This window comes from Bufo bufo, chromosome 1, assembly GCF_905171765.1.
Source record: "Bufo bufo chromosome 1, aBufBuf1.1, whole genome shotgun sequence".
NCBI lineage: Eukaryota > Metazoa > Chordata > Amphibia > Anura > Bufonidae > Bufo > Bufo bufo.
This window is the reverse complement of record NC_053389.1, coordinates 711,605,926-711,619,820: the sequence shown is the minus strand read 5'-3', so window position 1 is coordinate 711,619,820 and position 13,895 is coordinate 711,605,926. Positions and strand designations below refer to the sequence as shown.

Here is a 13,895-nt window from a genome sequence, read left to right as displayed (position 1 = left end):
CCCCTGATGTCCTTATGGAGGGGGACTCTCCCTCCAAACAATAACTGCCTCCCACCTGCCTTCCTCCATGCCAGAAGTCATCTCAAGCAAGGTTAGTGTCCTCTCTTTATACATTACTATACTGTACTAATGTGTATTGTAATTTGTTTCATATTTTTGTGCTTCAAAACCCCCCAAAAAAAGGTCAGCACGGATTAACTGGATTTACATTTAACCCTATGGGAAAATGTGCCTCGGTTCACGACCAATTCGGTTCACGACCAGAGTCAGTTCACGAATTAAGTTCGTGAACCGAGGTATCACTGTATTTAAAAGAAGAAAAACTGCTACAAGAGGACATAGTTTTAAATTAGAGGGGCAAAGGTTTAAAAGTAATATCAGGAAGTATTACTTTACTGAGAGAGTAGTGGATGCATGGAATAGCCTTCCTGCAGAAGTGGTAGCTGCAAATACAGTGGAGGAGTTTAAGCATGCATGGGCATAAGGCTATCGTTCATATAAGATGGGGCCAAGGGCTATTCATAGTATTCAGTATATTGGGCAGACTAGATGGGCCAAATGGTTCTTATCTGCCGACACATTCTATGTTTCCTTAACCAATTCTGCTCTCTCTAATTTTAGCAATACATGAAAATGCTGGAACAGAGACTTACTTGGCCACCACATGGGTAGCCCGAGATGTTACCTTGCTTCAGCTGTCCCTCATCCAGATCCTGATCATCAAAGCTGAGAACCTCTGCACTGAACCGCAAGTTAGATGTCAGTATTCCCGAGTGCTGGAGCTGCTGCAACAAAATGGAGCTGACACAACAATTGTAAGGATCAAGCATGTGTAAAACTTGACAAAGGGATCATGAATATCTGATCTCGTGGAGACCTGTGGGTTGGCAGTCTTCGCCCACCCCAATTGGTGACCACTCTGGCATTACTGCTTGGTGGGGAGTGTCTGGAAGACGGGGCTCTCCTCATACTCCATCCCCATCCTGTTCAGTGGAATGCAAGTCTGTTGTCCGTTTACTGCTGCTGTGAGGGGAAAATTATATCTGAAGAGTAATCCTCATTAGAATAGTAGGTTGAGGAGTGGAATGATTGACAGTTTTGTTGTTTTCTTGATAGTTCTAGATAAACCTGGCAGCAGTGCCTTGATTAGTATTGGTTCTGACCAGCCACTCAACTGGTGGCATAAGGCCCTTGCAGACTAGCATGTGTCATGCTGCCAGTCCGCAGCGCAGCTCCTGGCCTGACCTCCCACCACTGACGGGGTCACATAGCATTATATTGACTTATGATGCTATGTAACCCTTACAGTTCCGGAATGTATTAAATAACACTGGCAGCATTATGTCAGTGTCATCTAATACATTCTAGAACTGTAAGGGTTACATAGCATTAGATTGATTTATGATGCTATGTGACACACACTCATCTGCAAGGGGCCTTAGGGAGGTGTGGTGCTCAGTCACTCATTCAGTTTGGTCACACTGATGGTCTGAGAGCGTTAAAGGGGTTATTATTGTCAGGACAGGTCATCCATATCTAAATGGTGGGGGTCCGACACCCGGCACCCCCACCAGTCAGCTGTGAGATGAGGAGGCGGCGCTCCATGTGAGCGCTGCTTCCTCTTCATTACACTACGTCTCGTCTCCTGTGGCACGACGGCATAGTGTAATACAAGTACTCACTCCATTCACTTGAATGGAGTGGGTACCTGTATTACACTGCACTTCCGAGACTAAGTGCAGTGTTGGGGCTCATTCATGTGACCATAGTGTTTTGTGGATCCACAAAACATGGATACCGGCCATGCGTGTTCCGCAATTTGCGGATTGCACATGGCCGCAACTATAATAGAAAATGCCTATTTTTGTCCGTGATTGCGGGTCCCCGGAACGGAACTACAGACTGCACACGGTGTGCTGTCCACATCTTTTGCGGACCCATTGAAATGAATGGTTCTGCAACATTTCGGAGCAGACGCGGACGGACTACTTCATACGGCCGTCTGAATGAGCCCTAATTAAGTGGAAACAGCGCTCGCATGGAGTGCAGCCTCTTCTTCAAACAGCTAGTTGGCAGGGATCCAGGAAGTCGGACCCCCGCCGATAAGTCATTGATGACCTATCCTGACGATGGGTCATGAATATTACCGCCCTTTAAGCAAAACTGTATGCCATGCTAAGTCTAGACAGGAACTAGCATACATGAAGAGATGTAAATTTTTTTAAATCCAGGAAACCATCCACTTGTTGTTCATAAACTAAAAATGGAAGTGTCCCCCTAAAAGGTTAGGGTTAACACCATAACATGCTTTCTTATGGTCCAAAATAATATCGTAAACACAATCTATTATGGAACATGCCCCTCCAGATAAATAATTGCTCAGTCCATTGGGGGTCTTTTGTTTGCGTTTGTTGCTATTGGAGCCGCTCACCAGTCCTGCAGAGAGGAGGACTCACATGGGCACTAAGCAGAAAGGGTGTCTGTTATGATTTCCTTCTAGCATGCCCACTCCACTGGCCTCCATCATGCACTTCCAGTGTTAAGGATCCAGTCTGGCTTCTTCCTGTCCTCGCTCTGTAAAGTTCCGGACAGGGTCACCTGTGCCGCTGCAGCCAATCGTTGGCCTTAGTTGTGACGTGTACCTAAACGGCACATCACTGCTGGGTCATATGTTCCTTGGGGACTTGTCACCTCTGAGGCCAATGATTGGGCCCAATGGTGCACGTGACCCTGTCTGGATGTGTACAGGCCTGTGACTGGAGGGGGCTGACCAGACCCTCTACTGGAATGGAGAGGCGAGGACCAGGTGAGTGACTATTTTTTAACTATAGGATTAGCTCTGTACTGCCCAAATTAAAAATTAACATAAAAGCTGGTTCAACCCTTTAAAGCGGAGACATCTCCAGTGACTTTACATGGGGCAACACAGCCGGCAGTTATCAGCAACGAAACATTGGTGATCGCCCGTCCCCATAAACATGCATTACTTCTGGGCAACAGATCATTGTTCAGATGGCACAACCTGCTGCCCAGAAACCAGGAGATGGGTGTCTGCACCAGCAATGCCTTCACCTGATGAACCACCATCTGCTTGTTCAGTGAGTGGTTAGTGGCACCTTCTGAAAGTTGCCCCAATCATTGGCCCATGTAAAGGAGCTTTTAGGAATAACTTCTAAAATCTCATTTCAAATTGCCTTGCATTACAGGGGGTAAGGTGGTAAAGGCCCCATATAGACTGGTGGCCGAACCCGCCATGATGTGTGTGTGTAGAGCTCCCCTAAGGTGGATCAGTTGAAGTGACTATTTTTGGCTGATCTTTTTGTTCTCCTGGGTGATAAGTGTCTGGCAGCAGCTTTCTCCCTTTTTCTCAATAAATAAACACACTTCAGCTTTCCACACAAAATCCCGCCATGGAGAATCCTCAGCAGTGGGCGTAAGAATAGGCCAACCTCTCTGGCGCACATTAAACTGTCACCTTTCTTTTCTGTGCAGATTGGACTGTTACAGACTTCTGATAAGGTGCTATCACACATCTCCTCCAAGTGCCTCTCCTATTTGGTGCTATATCAACTTAAATTCAAGGTGAACAGAACTTTCCTCTTTTACTTTCATAAATTGACTGTTACTGAACATCTGTGATTGAAATGGGTTTGAGTGCTCTGTGGTTGTGGAAGTTGAGGAACAAGCTTACAGACTGCATGGTGTAGTCTACTGAACTGCCCATGTTACAACATACATTCTTGATTGCCGGGGGGCGGCGGCGTGATCTTCCGAAATTGGAAGCTATTTATTTGCAAATATATGTTGCAGAGTGAAATGAATCCCTTGGGTTAGGATTAGCCTAACCCTAACCCTTGGGATTACTTAAATTATCTCCGTGACTGGGGGGCTGGAACGCTGACAGTGAGGCTGCTTAGCAGTGATTATGGCTTGTATAGATAGGGCCGCTAAGTATAAGGGCGTCCTCACACTTTTAGGCAGGTGATCTGTCACTTAATATATTTTCCATGCACTGTCCCTGTTTCCCTAGAACGAAGTGAATCCTCATTGGCTTCAGTTCTGCCTAAATACCTTCAGTGATGACCCAGGATCCCCCGCCCTGATGCAATGTCTGATGTCTCTGATGGCTGTTTACAAAGGAATCCTTGTGGATGAGAGGATCAGAAAGGCAGGTAGGATTATATTTCATTATTACCGGTGCAGAACACAACTAAAGGCTGTATTAGACAGCATTACTTGCTAATCGTCTGCTTGCTAGTAGCGGAGACCGCCGCTATTACATGCAGCAATCTCTGCCTCAGTATAGGACGGAGCAATGCCGTCGCTCTTCCCTATACTGAATCATTGTTTTCCAGCAGCAGATCGTTCATTTTTAACCCCTTAGTGACCACCAATACATGTTTTTACACCGATCAGTAAGGGGTCTTAGGCTGGGCCGCGTTTTTTCATTTTTTTAACGGCGGCCCAGTCTAAGCGCTGCACTGGTCCCCCGTGCAGCTGGGAGCGGGGACCCGGCTCTTGCATGAGAGCCGCGGCCCTGCTCTAACAGCCCGGACCGGCAGGAGTGACGATCCGGGCTGTTTAACACTTTACATGCCGCGGGCAATGGCACCCACCGCATGTAAAGTGCTGACAGAGGGAACGGACTCCCTCTGTCTCCCATCGGCGCCTCGCAAATGCGATCGTGGGGTGCCGATGTGTGTGAAGGCTACCTGGGGTCTGATGTAGGCCCCAGACCAGCCTTCAATAATTTCCGCCTCTCTGGTGCAGCTGCTGGTCAATGTTAGAATAGCATTGCCATTAAAATGCAATTCACTATAGGGATAGTGCATTGCATTTTAAAAGCAATCAAAAACTGTCTGTTATAGCCCTCTTTGGGACTATTAAGTCGTAAAAAAAAAAACATTTTCTATTAAAAAAAAAAAACTCCATAGAAATAAAAAAAAAAAAGTTATGGGTCTTGGGAAGCGGCAATGCAAAAAAGTTGTAAAATGTAAAAAAAAAAAAAAATATGTATTTGGTATCAATGTAATTGTACTGAACCAGAGAATAAAGATGTTGTTATTTATACCGAAAAATGAATGCTGTACAATTTATAACTTAAAAACGCAGTGGCGGTATTGCTGTTTTTCCCATCTCCCTCCCAGAAAAAGTTTATAAAAGTGAATCAAAGTTATGTGTACCCCAAAATGGTGCCATTAAAAACGACAACTTGTCCCGCAAAAAAAAAACAAGCCCTCATAAAGCTATATAGACGGAAAAATAAAAAAGTTATAGCTCTTGGAACACAGGGAAGAAAAACACTTGGCCAGTAAGGTCCAAAACAGGGGTCACTAAGGGGTTAAATATGTCAAAAGATTTGGATTGCCGCTCCTTCAGCGGCAGTATCACACTGCCAGATGATCGCTAATGAGCGTTTCTACAAATGCCTGTTAGCGATCATCTGGCAGAAAATCTGCCTGTCTAATACAGGCTTAAGATAGCAGACTGCCTTAAAACCTATTTTAGGGTTGGATTCACATCCCATTTTATGACTCTGTTTGACGTATATGTTCGAAAAAAAAAAAGGGCAAAAATGCAGCACACCACATTCTTGTATCCTGCAGAGTCCAGCAATCGGGCCACTGTTAAAATCCAAGCGTTTTATTGTATTTTGTTAAAATCCATTAGCCGGCTGGAGTACAAGGCAGTCTACGCATTTCAACATAAGGGTCCATTCACATGTCCGTAATGTGTTTTGCGGCTCCGCAAAACACGGACACGGCAATGTGCGTTCCGCATTTTGCGGACCGCACATCGCCGGCACTAATAGAATATGCCTATTCTTGTCCGCAATTGCGGACAAGAATAGGACATGTTCTATTTTTTTTCGGGAAAGGAAATGCGTGTCCGCATTTCCGGAGCCGCACATTGTGCGGCCCCATAGAAATGAATGGGTCCGCAATTCCGTTCCGCAAAATGCGGAATGAAATTGCGGACGTGTGAATGGGGCCTAAGAGTTTTGGTCCTGATTAAGACTCCTATGTTGAAACCTGTGGACTGCTTTGTACTCAAGCCGGCTAATGGATTTTAAGAAGATACAATAAATTGGTCTAAATGTAAGACAGCAAGGAAGCTGTTACATTTTGAAGCCTGTGGCTCTTCATAACCACAGCGGATCCACCACCAGGTATAGAGATTTAATAAATGTGCCCTATGTGCACAGCAGATCTATGCTAAGAGGCTGGGAGAGCTGAGTTACTTCTATGTAAATGTGTAATATAAAGGTTATATGGAGTATTACTCAGTAATTAGTCTGCATCGTTAGTATATAGTACCTGGATCACATCATGGCTCTGACAGTCATTAACCGTTCATGGTGTCAATGCACCCCTGGGCAATATCTCGAACCACATCAGGTATAGTGGCAGTAACTGTGACCATAGGAGGAGTTGATAAGTTTTTCTTTACAAATGCTTCATCCATATTCACTGGACAGGCTTGTGTATGACAATGGGCATATTCTCTTAGAGGATCAAGTTTACTATATATATATATATATATATAATATATATATATATATATATATGTTCCGCGATCACTCACAAACGCAAGCATCGATTTCAACGAAACTTGGTATACACATCCCTTGCTACCTGGAAAGAAATCTTGTGGGGGGGTCACAGCTCTCTAGCACGTACCATTCCTGAGATATTCCCAAAAAATGCAAATATGGCACATTACTTGACTTACATTAGCCAATAGAAGCCTGCAGGTCTTTCTCTTCATATCCCAATTGTCATACACACGATCACATGTCCCTATCAGCCAATAGAAGCTCACAGGTCCTTAGTCTCCACATCCAGTTTTACACCAGGTTTCCATAACAACCCAGCCATTATTCCCCTCACCTATGACTGCACCCATGCAACTAGGACCTCCCATCCAGGACAGGAAACCTGAAGAGAGAAAATGGTTCACACCTCAGATCAGGTTTCCTGTCCTCCGGATATTAGGTACCTGAGGAGCTCTGGCTCCTACCGTTGCTTTGGTTCTCACCTCAGGAGGCTGGGGTTGTCCGGTTCTATTATACCATAAAGGGACCTATCCCTGGCGGCGTCAGTCTCCTTGGGAGCTGCTGGACGAGCCTGCTCTTCTTCCTGCCTCGTCCCAAGCCTCATTGGGGAGCCGCTGTGGCCGTGTTCAGGCGGCTCCTGGTCCATTGCAGCAGGGTGCCTGGCGTCCTGCTTCCAAGATGACGGTGCGTGCTTCTCTTGCGTTCTGTGCATGCGCGCCGGGACGGCTCTTTCCGACTCATTGATGTAATTTCCGGGCGCCGGCTCGAAAGAGGTGTGGGCATCCTCATGCGTTGGATTAGGCTTTTTTTGACTTAAGAGTTAAAAGGAGCCGAGGCGCGTTTGATAAATTGGCAGCAGGAGAAGGAAGGCAGCCAGCCTTGTGTGCACACAGTGCTGTGCAGGATCTGGGTTTCCACCAGCATGTTGGAACCAGGTGATGCAGGAAGTGCCGACCCCCTTGAGCCCTCGAGACCCACAAGCCCGGTATTGGTCCTGAGGAGTGGGGAAGCTTGACTCTACTATTGGTGAGATTTATCCTCTCCTAAATAATTTTGGGTGTTTTTGCTTTATTGTTGTAGGTAGCAAAAACACCAAAGAAATTATCCGGAAAGACTAAACATAAAGAATGTGGAGGATGTAGAGTAGCTTTAGCATCCTCTTATGTTAAACCACTATGTCAAGCATGTATAGATAAGTTGGTTATGGAAAAGTCTCGCTTATCTAGAAATATTAAGGCCTTGGTGCAGTCAGAAGTTAAATCTACTATTAAATCCTATAATAAGGACTCTGATTCAGATTTTTTTGGGGAGGATGCAGATGGAGAATCCGGCCAGGCCTTATCAGATGATTTCTTCTCTTCAAATGAGGATTCAACGGGGAGGGCTCTTTTTTCCACCGAAAGATAGATTCTTTACTTAAAGCCACCATGCAATTAGAGGATATAAAACAACCTAAATCTATTGCCAGGTTTTTGAAGGTCTCTGCCCTAAAAGTCAGAGTTTTCTCCATTTTATAAAAATATCGAAGCTCTTATCAGAAAAGAATGTAAAAATCCTGAATTGTTTTTCATTCATAATTCTGTAAAAAATAAATATCTATTTGAGGAGTCAGTAGCTGGCATCTGGGACAGAGCCCCCACGGTAGATGCCCCGGTAGCTAAAATAGCCCAAAAATCAGCTCTACCATTCGATGTTTTAGGCTGCTTAGGAGATCCTTTAGATAAAAAAAAAACAGACGTTTATCTTAGACGTGCTTGGGAGTCTGCTTCAGCAAGTCTTAGGCCGGCCATTGCCGCCTCTTGGGTCTCCAGGTCCTTAAGGCTATGGTTAGATCAGCTGGAGGCTCATATTAAGGACAAAATACCTAGAGAGGAATTACTATCTTCCCTCCCTACATTTTCTAAAGCCGCAGACTCCCTGGCGGACGCTTCTACTGATACGATCCGTTTTTCTGCCAGAGCAGCTGCCATGTCGATCTGTCTTAAATCGTGGAAGGGGGATCAGGGTTCCAAGTCTAGACTCTGCTCTTTTCCATGTGAGGGTTCTAGGCTGTTTTGTTCCTCGCTTGATGACATCCTAGAGAGGGCCTCAGATAAAGAGGGGTTTCCCGGTTGCTCAGAAAACGTCCTTTTTTTTTGTAAATCCCAGGCTAGTTTTAAAAGACAAAGGGGTAGGCAGAGTGGCAGGAGAGACGGAGAAATTTCCTAAAAGATCTTCCCTTTATTTTATTTTATTTTTTTTTTTTTTGTTCGAACCCCAGGACAATAGACCAAAGGACAATCAACAATGATGCCAGATCTCAGGTGGGGGGGAAGGCTTTCTCAGTTTGATCCCAAATGTGATAGAAAACTGATTCCGTCTGGAATTCCTTTCTCATCCACCAGATTTTTTTTGCCCAGACAGCGTGTCCCAAAAATCCAGAAAGAAGAAATGCTTTGGAGTTAGAAATGGTCTCCCTCTTGCACAAAGGGGTAGTTTGCCCGGTTCCCAAAACAGAGAGGGGCAAAGGGTTTTATTCCCCTCTATTTTTGGTGAAGAAACCAAATGGAACATTCAGAGTGATTTTAAATCTAAAAAAATTAAGCAAATCTCTGGCCTACAATTTTTTTTATATGGAGACTATAAAATCAACTGTAGATCTCCTCTTCCAGGATTGTTGGATCAATGGGGGGATATGTACCAGGACAGTACACAATTGTGATACCTCTTGGCGCAAACACGACTCCAGTGGATGATAATACATTCTTTTATTTATGTGTAGGGTGACAACGCGTTTCGGAGTAAATATACTCCTTTTTCAAGTCTGTGGGGTCTGTGCTAATGCAGGTAGCGTAGCTTCTCACATGTGGATAGTCCAAGCTGTAAGATCCAAGCGGCTTGCATGCTCACCCTACACATAAATAAAAAAAAAATATTAATATTATCCACTGGAGTCGTGTTTGCGCCAAGAGGTATCGCAATTGTGTACTGTCCTGGTACATATCCCCCCATTGAACCTTGCATCACTCCTCGAGGATTGAGAGATACCGGCAGCACCGACCCACTGATCCCACGAGTGTGGTGCCTTTGATGCACAACACACAAAGGTGAGCACATTAACTGGCACCCTTCGTGTGTGATTTACCTCACTATTTCATACTATCCTATGAGCGCCTTTCCCCCTTTTTTCGCCACATATACAGGATTGTTGGATGGCAAGCTTGGATCTGGAAGATGCATATTACCATGTTCCAATCCATGCTTCCTACCAAAAATTAAGAACAGCAGTCTGGGTACAGGGAGAGATACTGCATCTTAAATACAGAGCGCTGCCCTTTGAGGTTTCTCAGGCTCCCAGAGTCTTTACCAAAGTAAGACTGTCTGGAATTGCGCTAGTGCCTTATCTGGACGATTTTTTTTAATAGTCTCTCAGTCAAAAGAGAGACTAGAAAAAGATATATAAAATTCCTCTGCTTCACTTTGAAAAATCTAGGATGGAAAATAAACTGGAGAAAATCATACCTGATTCCTTCTCAAGATTGCATTTTCTTAGGAATTAAGCTGGACTCCTGTCTGCAAAGAAGTTTTCCGCTTCCAAGGAAGGAGTCGATCAGGGAACAAGTATGGTCAGTCTTCCTTTCTTACCAGTGTACTTTCAGGGAAGCAATGGTGGCACTCGGGCAGATGACATCAGCAATTCCAACCGTACCTTATGCACAGATCCACTCCAGAGAGCTTCAGGCAAACATCCTAAAATCATGGGACGGCTCACTTTTATTCCTTGGATTAGAGTTTTCACCTTTCTTCAAAGACGAGACTCTCCCTGTTGTGGTGGACAATTCTGGAGAATATATCCGCAAGGGTTCTATGGACATTTCTAGACCCAACTATAATTACCACAGACTCCAGCCCTTGGGGTTGGGGGGCCCACTCCCAGAACAGGTGCTGGCAGGGGAGATGGGACTTGAACACGGGGAAAGCATCCTCCAATTTCAAGGAATTAAAGGCAGTAGAGATGGCACTGAAGTTGGCTATACCAGAGGTAAAACACAGGAAGATTGTCTTCTATACCGACAATTCTATAGCAGTGGCCTACATAAACCGTCAAGGGGGAACGAGAGTCCCTTCCCTTTTACTTCTATGCCAGAAGATCTTTTATATAGCAGAGGAGAAGGCTTTTTCTGTCAGCAGTGCATCTGAAGGGGAAGGAGAACGTCACAGCAGACTTCCTAAGTCGAGTCTCCTTTAAAACAAGGAGAATGGTGTCTAAACAAAGACCCTTTTTTTTTGCAAATAGTCCAGAGGTACGGTCTTCCCACAGTGGACCTTTTTGTCTCAAGAGCCAACAGATGATTAGAGAGGTTCTTCTCCCTTAACCATTTGAAAGGCCCGTTAGCAATAGACGGGTTAGCACAGGACTGGAGCCAGGAATTACGGTATGCCTTCCCTCTATTTTGCCTTCTTCCCCAGGTATTGAAGAAAATAGTAAGATAGGGGGCCTTGGTTATCCTGATAGCTCCAATGTGGCCAAGGAGGTCCTGGTACTCCAGTCTGCTAAGGATGGCAGTAGAGCCTCCGTGGACCCATCTGTTGAAGGAGGATCTTATTTACCAGGGTCCACTAGTCCATCCCAGCCCAGAAATTCTCCATCTTTTGGTGTGGATTTTGAAAGGGAAGTTTGGTCTAGAAGGGGATTATCCGCAAAACTAGTCTCCACTAGAAGAATAGAAGCCTGGTCACATGATCTTTATCAGCCAATAGAAGCTTGCAGGCCCTTAGTCTCCACATACCGTTTTATACCAGGTTTCCATAACAACCCAGCCATTTTTCTTCACTGCTGTAGGTCAGCTGTAAAGGGGCAGGGCGCTGTGGATGACACTGTTAAGGGAGCGGAGTGCTGTGGAAGTGACAGTTCAGGGGGCAGGTAGGGTGGCCATTCAGGCCACCCTCAAAAGACTGACTTAAAAACCCCGCCACCAGGTCCCACTAAGCCACGCCCACTCCGCAGCCGACGGGGATTAAAAAATGAAGGTAAAAATCAACTTCTGTCATCTGCAGGTATGGGAGGGAGGGTGACTTTCTCCCTCGCAGCTCATGCTCGGACAGCACAGTGCTGCTGTCAGAGTGAGCTGTTCAAAAGAACATCCCGGTTTCCGTCCAGTCCGTCCATCTCTTCTATAGCCATGAACGATCCGTCATCAATACCACTAAAAGTTTTCTATTGTGTCAGAGAAAACAGATCCGTCCCCATTGACTTGCATTGTGTGTCAGGACGTCTTGCTACGCACCAGCATTTTTCTGTTTGCGATGGACACAACCAAATGGAACTGATTGAATTCCATTTAGTTTAGTTCAGTTTTCTCCACTTTGACAATAACTGGGGACAAAACTGAAGCGTTTTCTTCCGCTATTAAGATCCTATGACTGATCTCAACAGTGGAATTGAAAATCCTAATGTGAAAGTAGCCCTAATGTTTTATTCTATTGGCTATTTATTTATTTTTCGCACTGGTTCCAGCCTCAGTACCTTTGTAACTAGGGTGTATTGTGCTTTTTATTACTTCCTCACAGGTTAGTGCTAGAGCTGCTTCTAATCTGATGTAATGCATCATTTGCATTTCTTTTGTCTAGATTATCTGCTGCAGATTATGGCTGCTCTGGAAAATGTATTTGAAGGATTCTGCTCCACCTGGATCAGCCGCCTGTCAGTAACTGAATGCCAACCTCCTCCACCAGAGTCCAGCAGTCAGCTCTCCTGCCTCTTGGATCTATTAGAAGTCATGGTTGCCTTAAGGATAGAGCTGAAGCTAAACGTCTCCCTCTGCAAACATGTTTTATCTGTGATTCTTCCTCAGGCCTTGAACCTAATGTCCTGTCCTGTTCCTTACTTTGTTAAGAAGCAGGTCATCCTGGTGCTAAAACGATGTCTTCTGTATAAAGCTGGCGAAGACTTCTTGCCGTCTCCTCACAATATAAATAACCAGCAAGATGTGGTGTTGGATGAAGATCTGGCAGTCCTGGCTACCACACTACTGAATGCAGTACGGCAAGGATGGCTATTGCAAGTGCCTTCAGGTGACAGGTCAAGCAGCTTTGGTGGTGCTAATGAAGGTGCAGAGCATGGTCCTGACCTGGTGATCCTGGGAGCAGCCAGTCTATCTGTTCTCAAAGCCCTGGAAATTCAGTTCCGTAGTAAAGCCTACAGTAGCCTTGGGCAAGGTAAGCTCTGCACTTAATGGTGAACACACTTTTTGTATGTCATTGTATTGTAGTCAATGTACAGTGATGACCACTAATCCCTAAGCAGAAGTAACAGGAACGACAAGATATGGAGAGGTGGTGGCCGAGATGTTTAGTGGCGGTGGGGATTTGCTGTGTGTCCAGGGCATAACCGGCATATAGCTTTTTTAGATATAAGCAAGAAGGTGGCACTCACCAGTGCTGTAGTAAAAATCTTCTTTATTTCTTCCTCAAAATACAGATAAAATTGCGGGGCTGGGGCGGACCACTATATTTCACGGAACGTTAAGGTGGCGACGGCCGTTTTGCACCACTCATTACCGGCATATAGATCTCTTTCTAGTGATGAAGTCACATTACTTAGGCTACTTTGACACTTGCGTTCGGGGTTCCGATTGTGAGTTCCGTTTGAAGGCTCTCACAAGCGGCCCCAAACGCATCCGTAGAGCCCCAATGCATTCTGAGTGGATGCGGATCCGCTCAGAATGCCTATGTCTGGCTCCGCCTGGCCGTGCGGAGCCAAACGGATCCGTCCAGGCTTACAATGTGAGTCAATGGGGACGGATCCGTTTGAAGTTGACACAATATGGCTCAATTTTCAAACGGATCCGTCCCCCATTGACTTTCAATGCAAAGTCTGGACGGATTCGTCTGACTAACTTTCACACTTAGATTTTTTTCTGAAATATAATGCAGACGGATCCGTTCTGAACGGCTACCATTGTTTGCATTATAGGAGCGGATCCGTCTGTGCAGACACCAGACGGATCCGCTCTGAACGAAAGTGTGAAAGTAGCCTAACTGGTTGTGGTAAAAAGTACTGTGCTTCATTTGTTTTCAGGTTAAAGGGTTATTCCCATCGCAGACAATGTGGACATATTGCTACTGGCCACTGCTCCCATTCACTTCTGTGGGGCTGACGGAAATAGCTGAGCCAGTGCTTGGCTATTTTCGGCGGCCCCATAGAAATGAATGGGGACCAGCACCTATCAGACAATAGGGGCATATTCTAGCGATATACCCCCAATGTCTGAGATGGAGGGGGGGGGGGGGAACCCCTTTTAAATATTGAAGAAGTTGTATGAGATTAGAAAAAAGTATTCTTTTCCAGAAACGGCGC

General features: G+C 45.3%; 1 protein-coding gene across 2 annotated transcripts in view; it reads left to right on the top strand.

Moving 5' to 3' along the window:
- The window catches only part of LINS1 (lines homolog 1), a 48,876-nt gene that overhangs the window by 14,641 nt on the left and 20,340 nt on the right, over positions 1-13,895 (top strand). The window contains exons 3-6 of one of the 2 annotated variants that reach the window (XM_040414245.1): positions 622-815; positions 3,493-3,582; positions 4,031-4,172; positions 12,167-12,754. In XM_040414245.1, coding sequence (XP_040270179.1) covers positions 622-815; positions 3,493-3,582; positions 4,031-4,172; positions 12,167-12,754 — 1,014 coding nt within the window. The remainder of the gene's footprint in view (positions 1-621; positions 816-3,492; positions 3,583-4,030; positions 4,173-12,166; positions 12,755-13,895) is intronic. The other variant, XM_040414246.1, reaches the window with a different exon arrangement.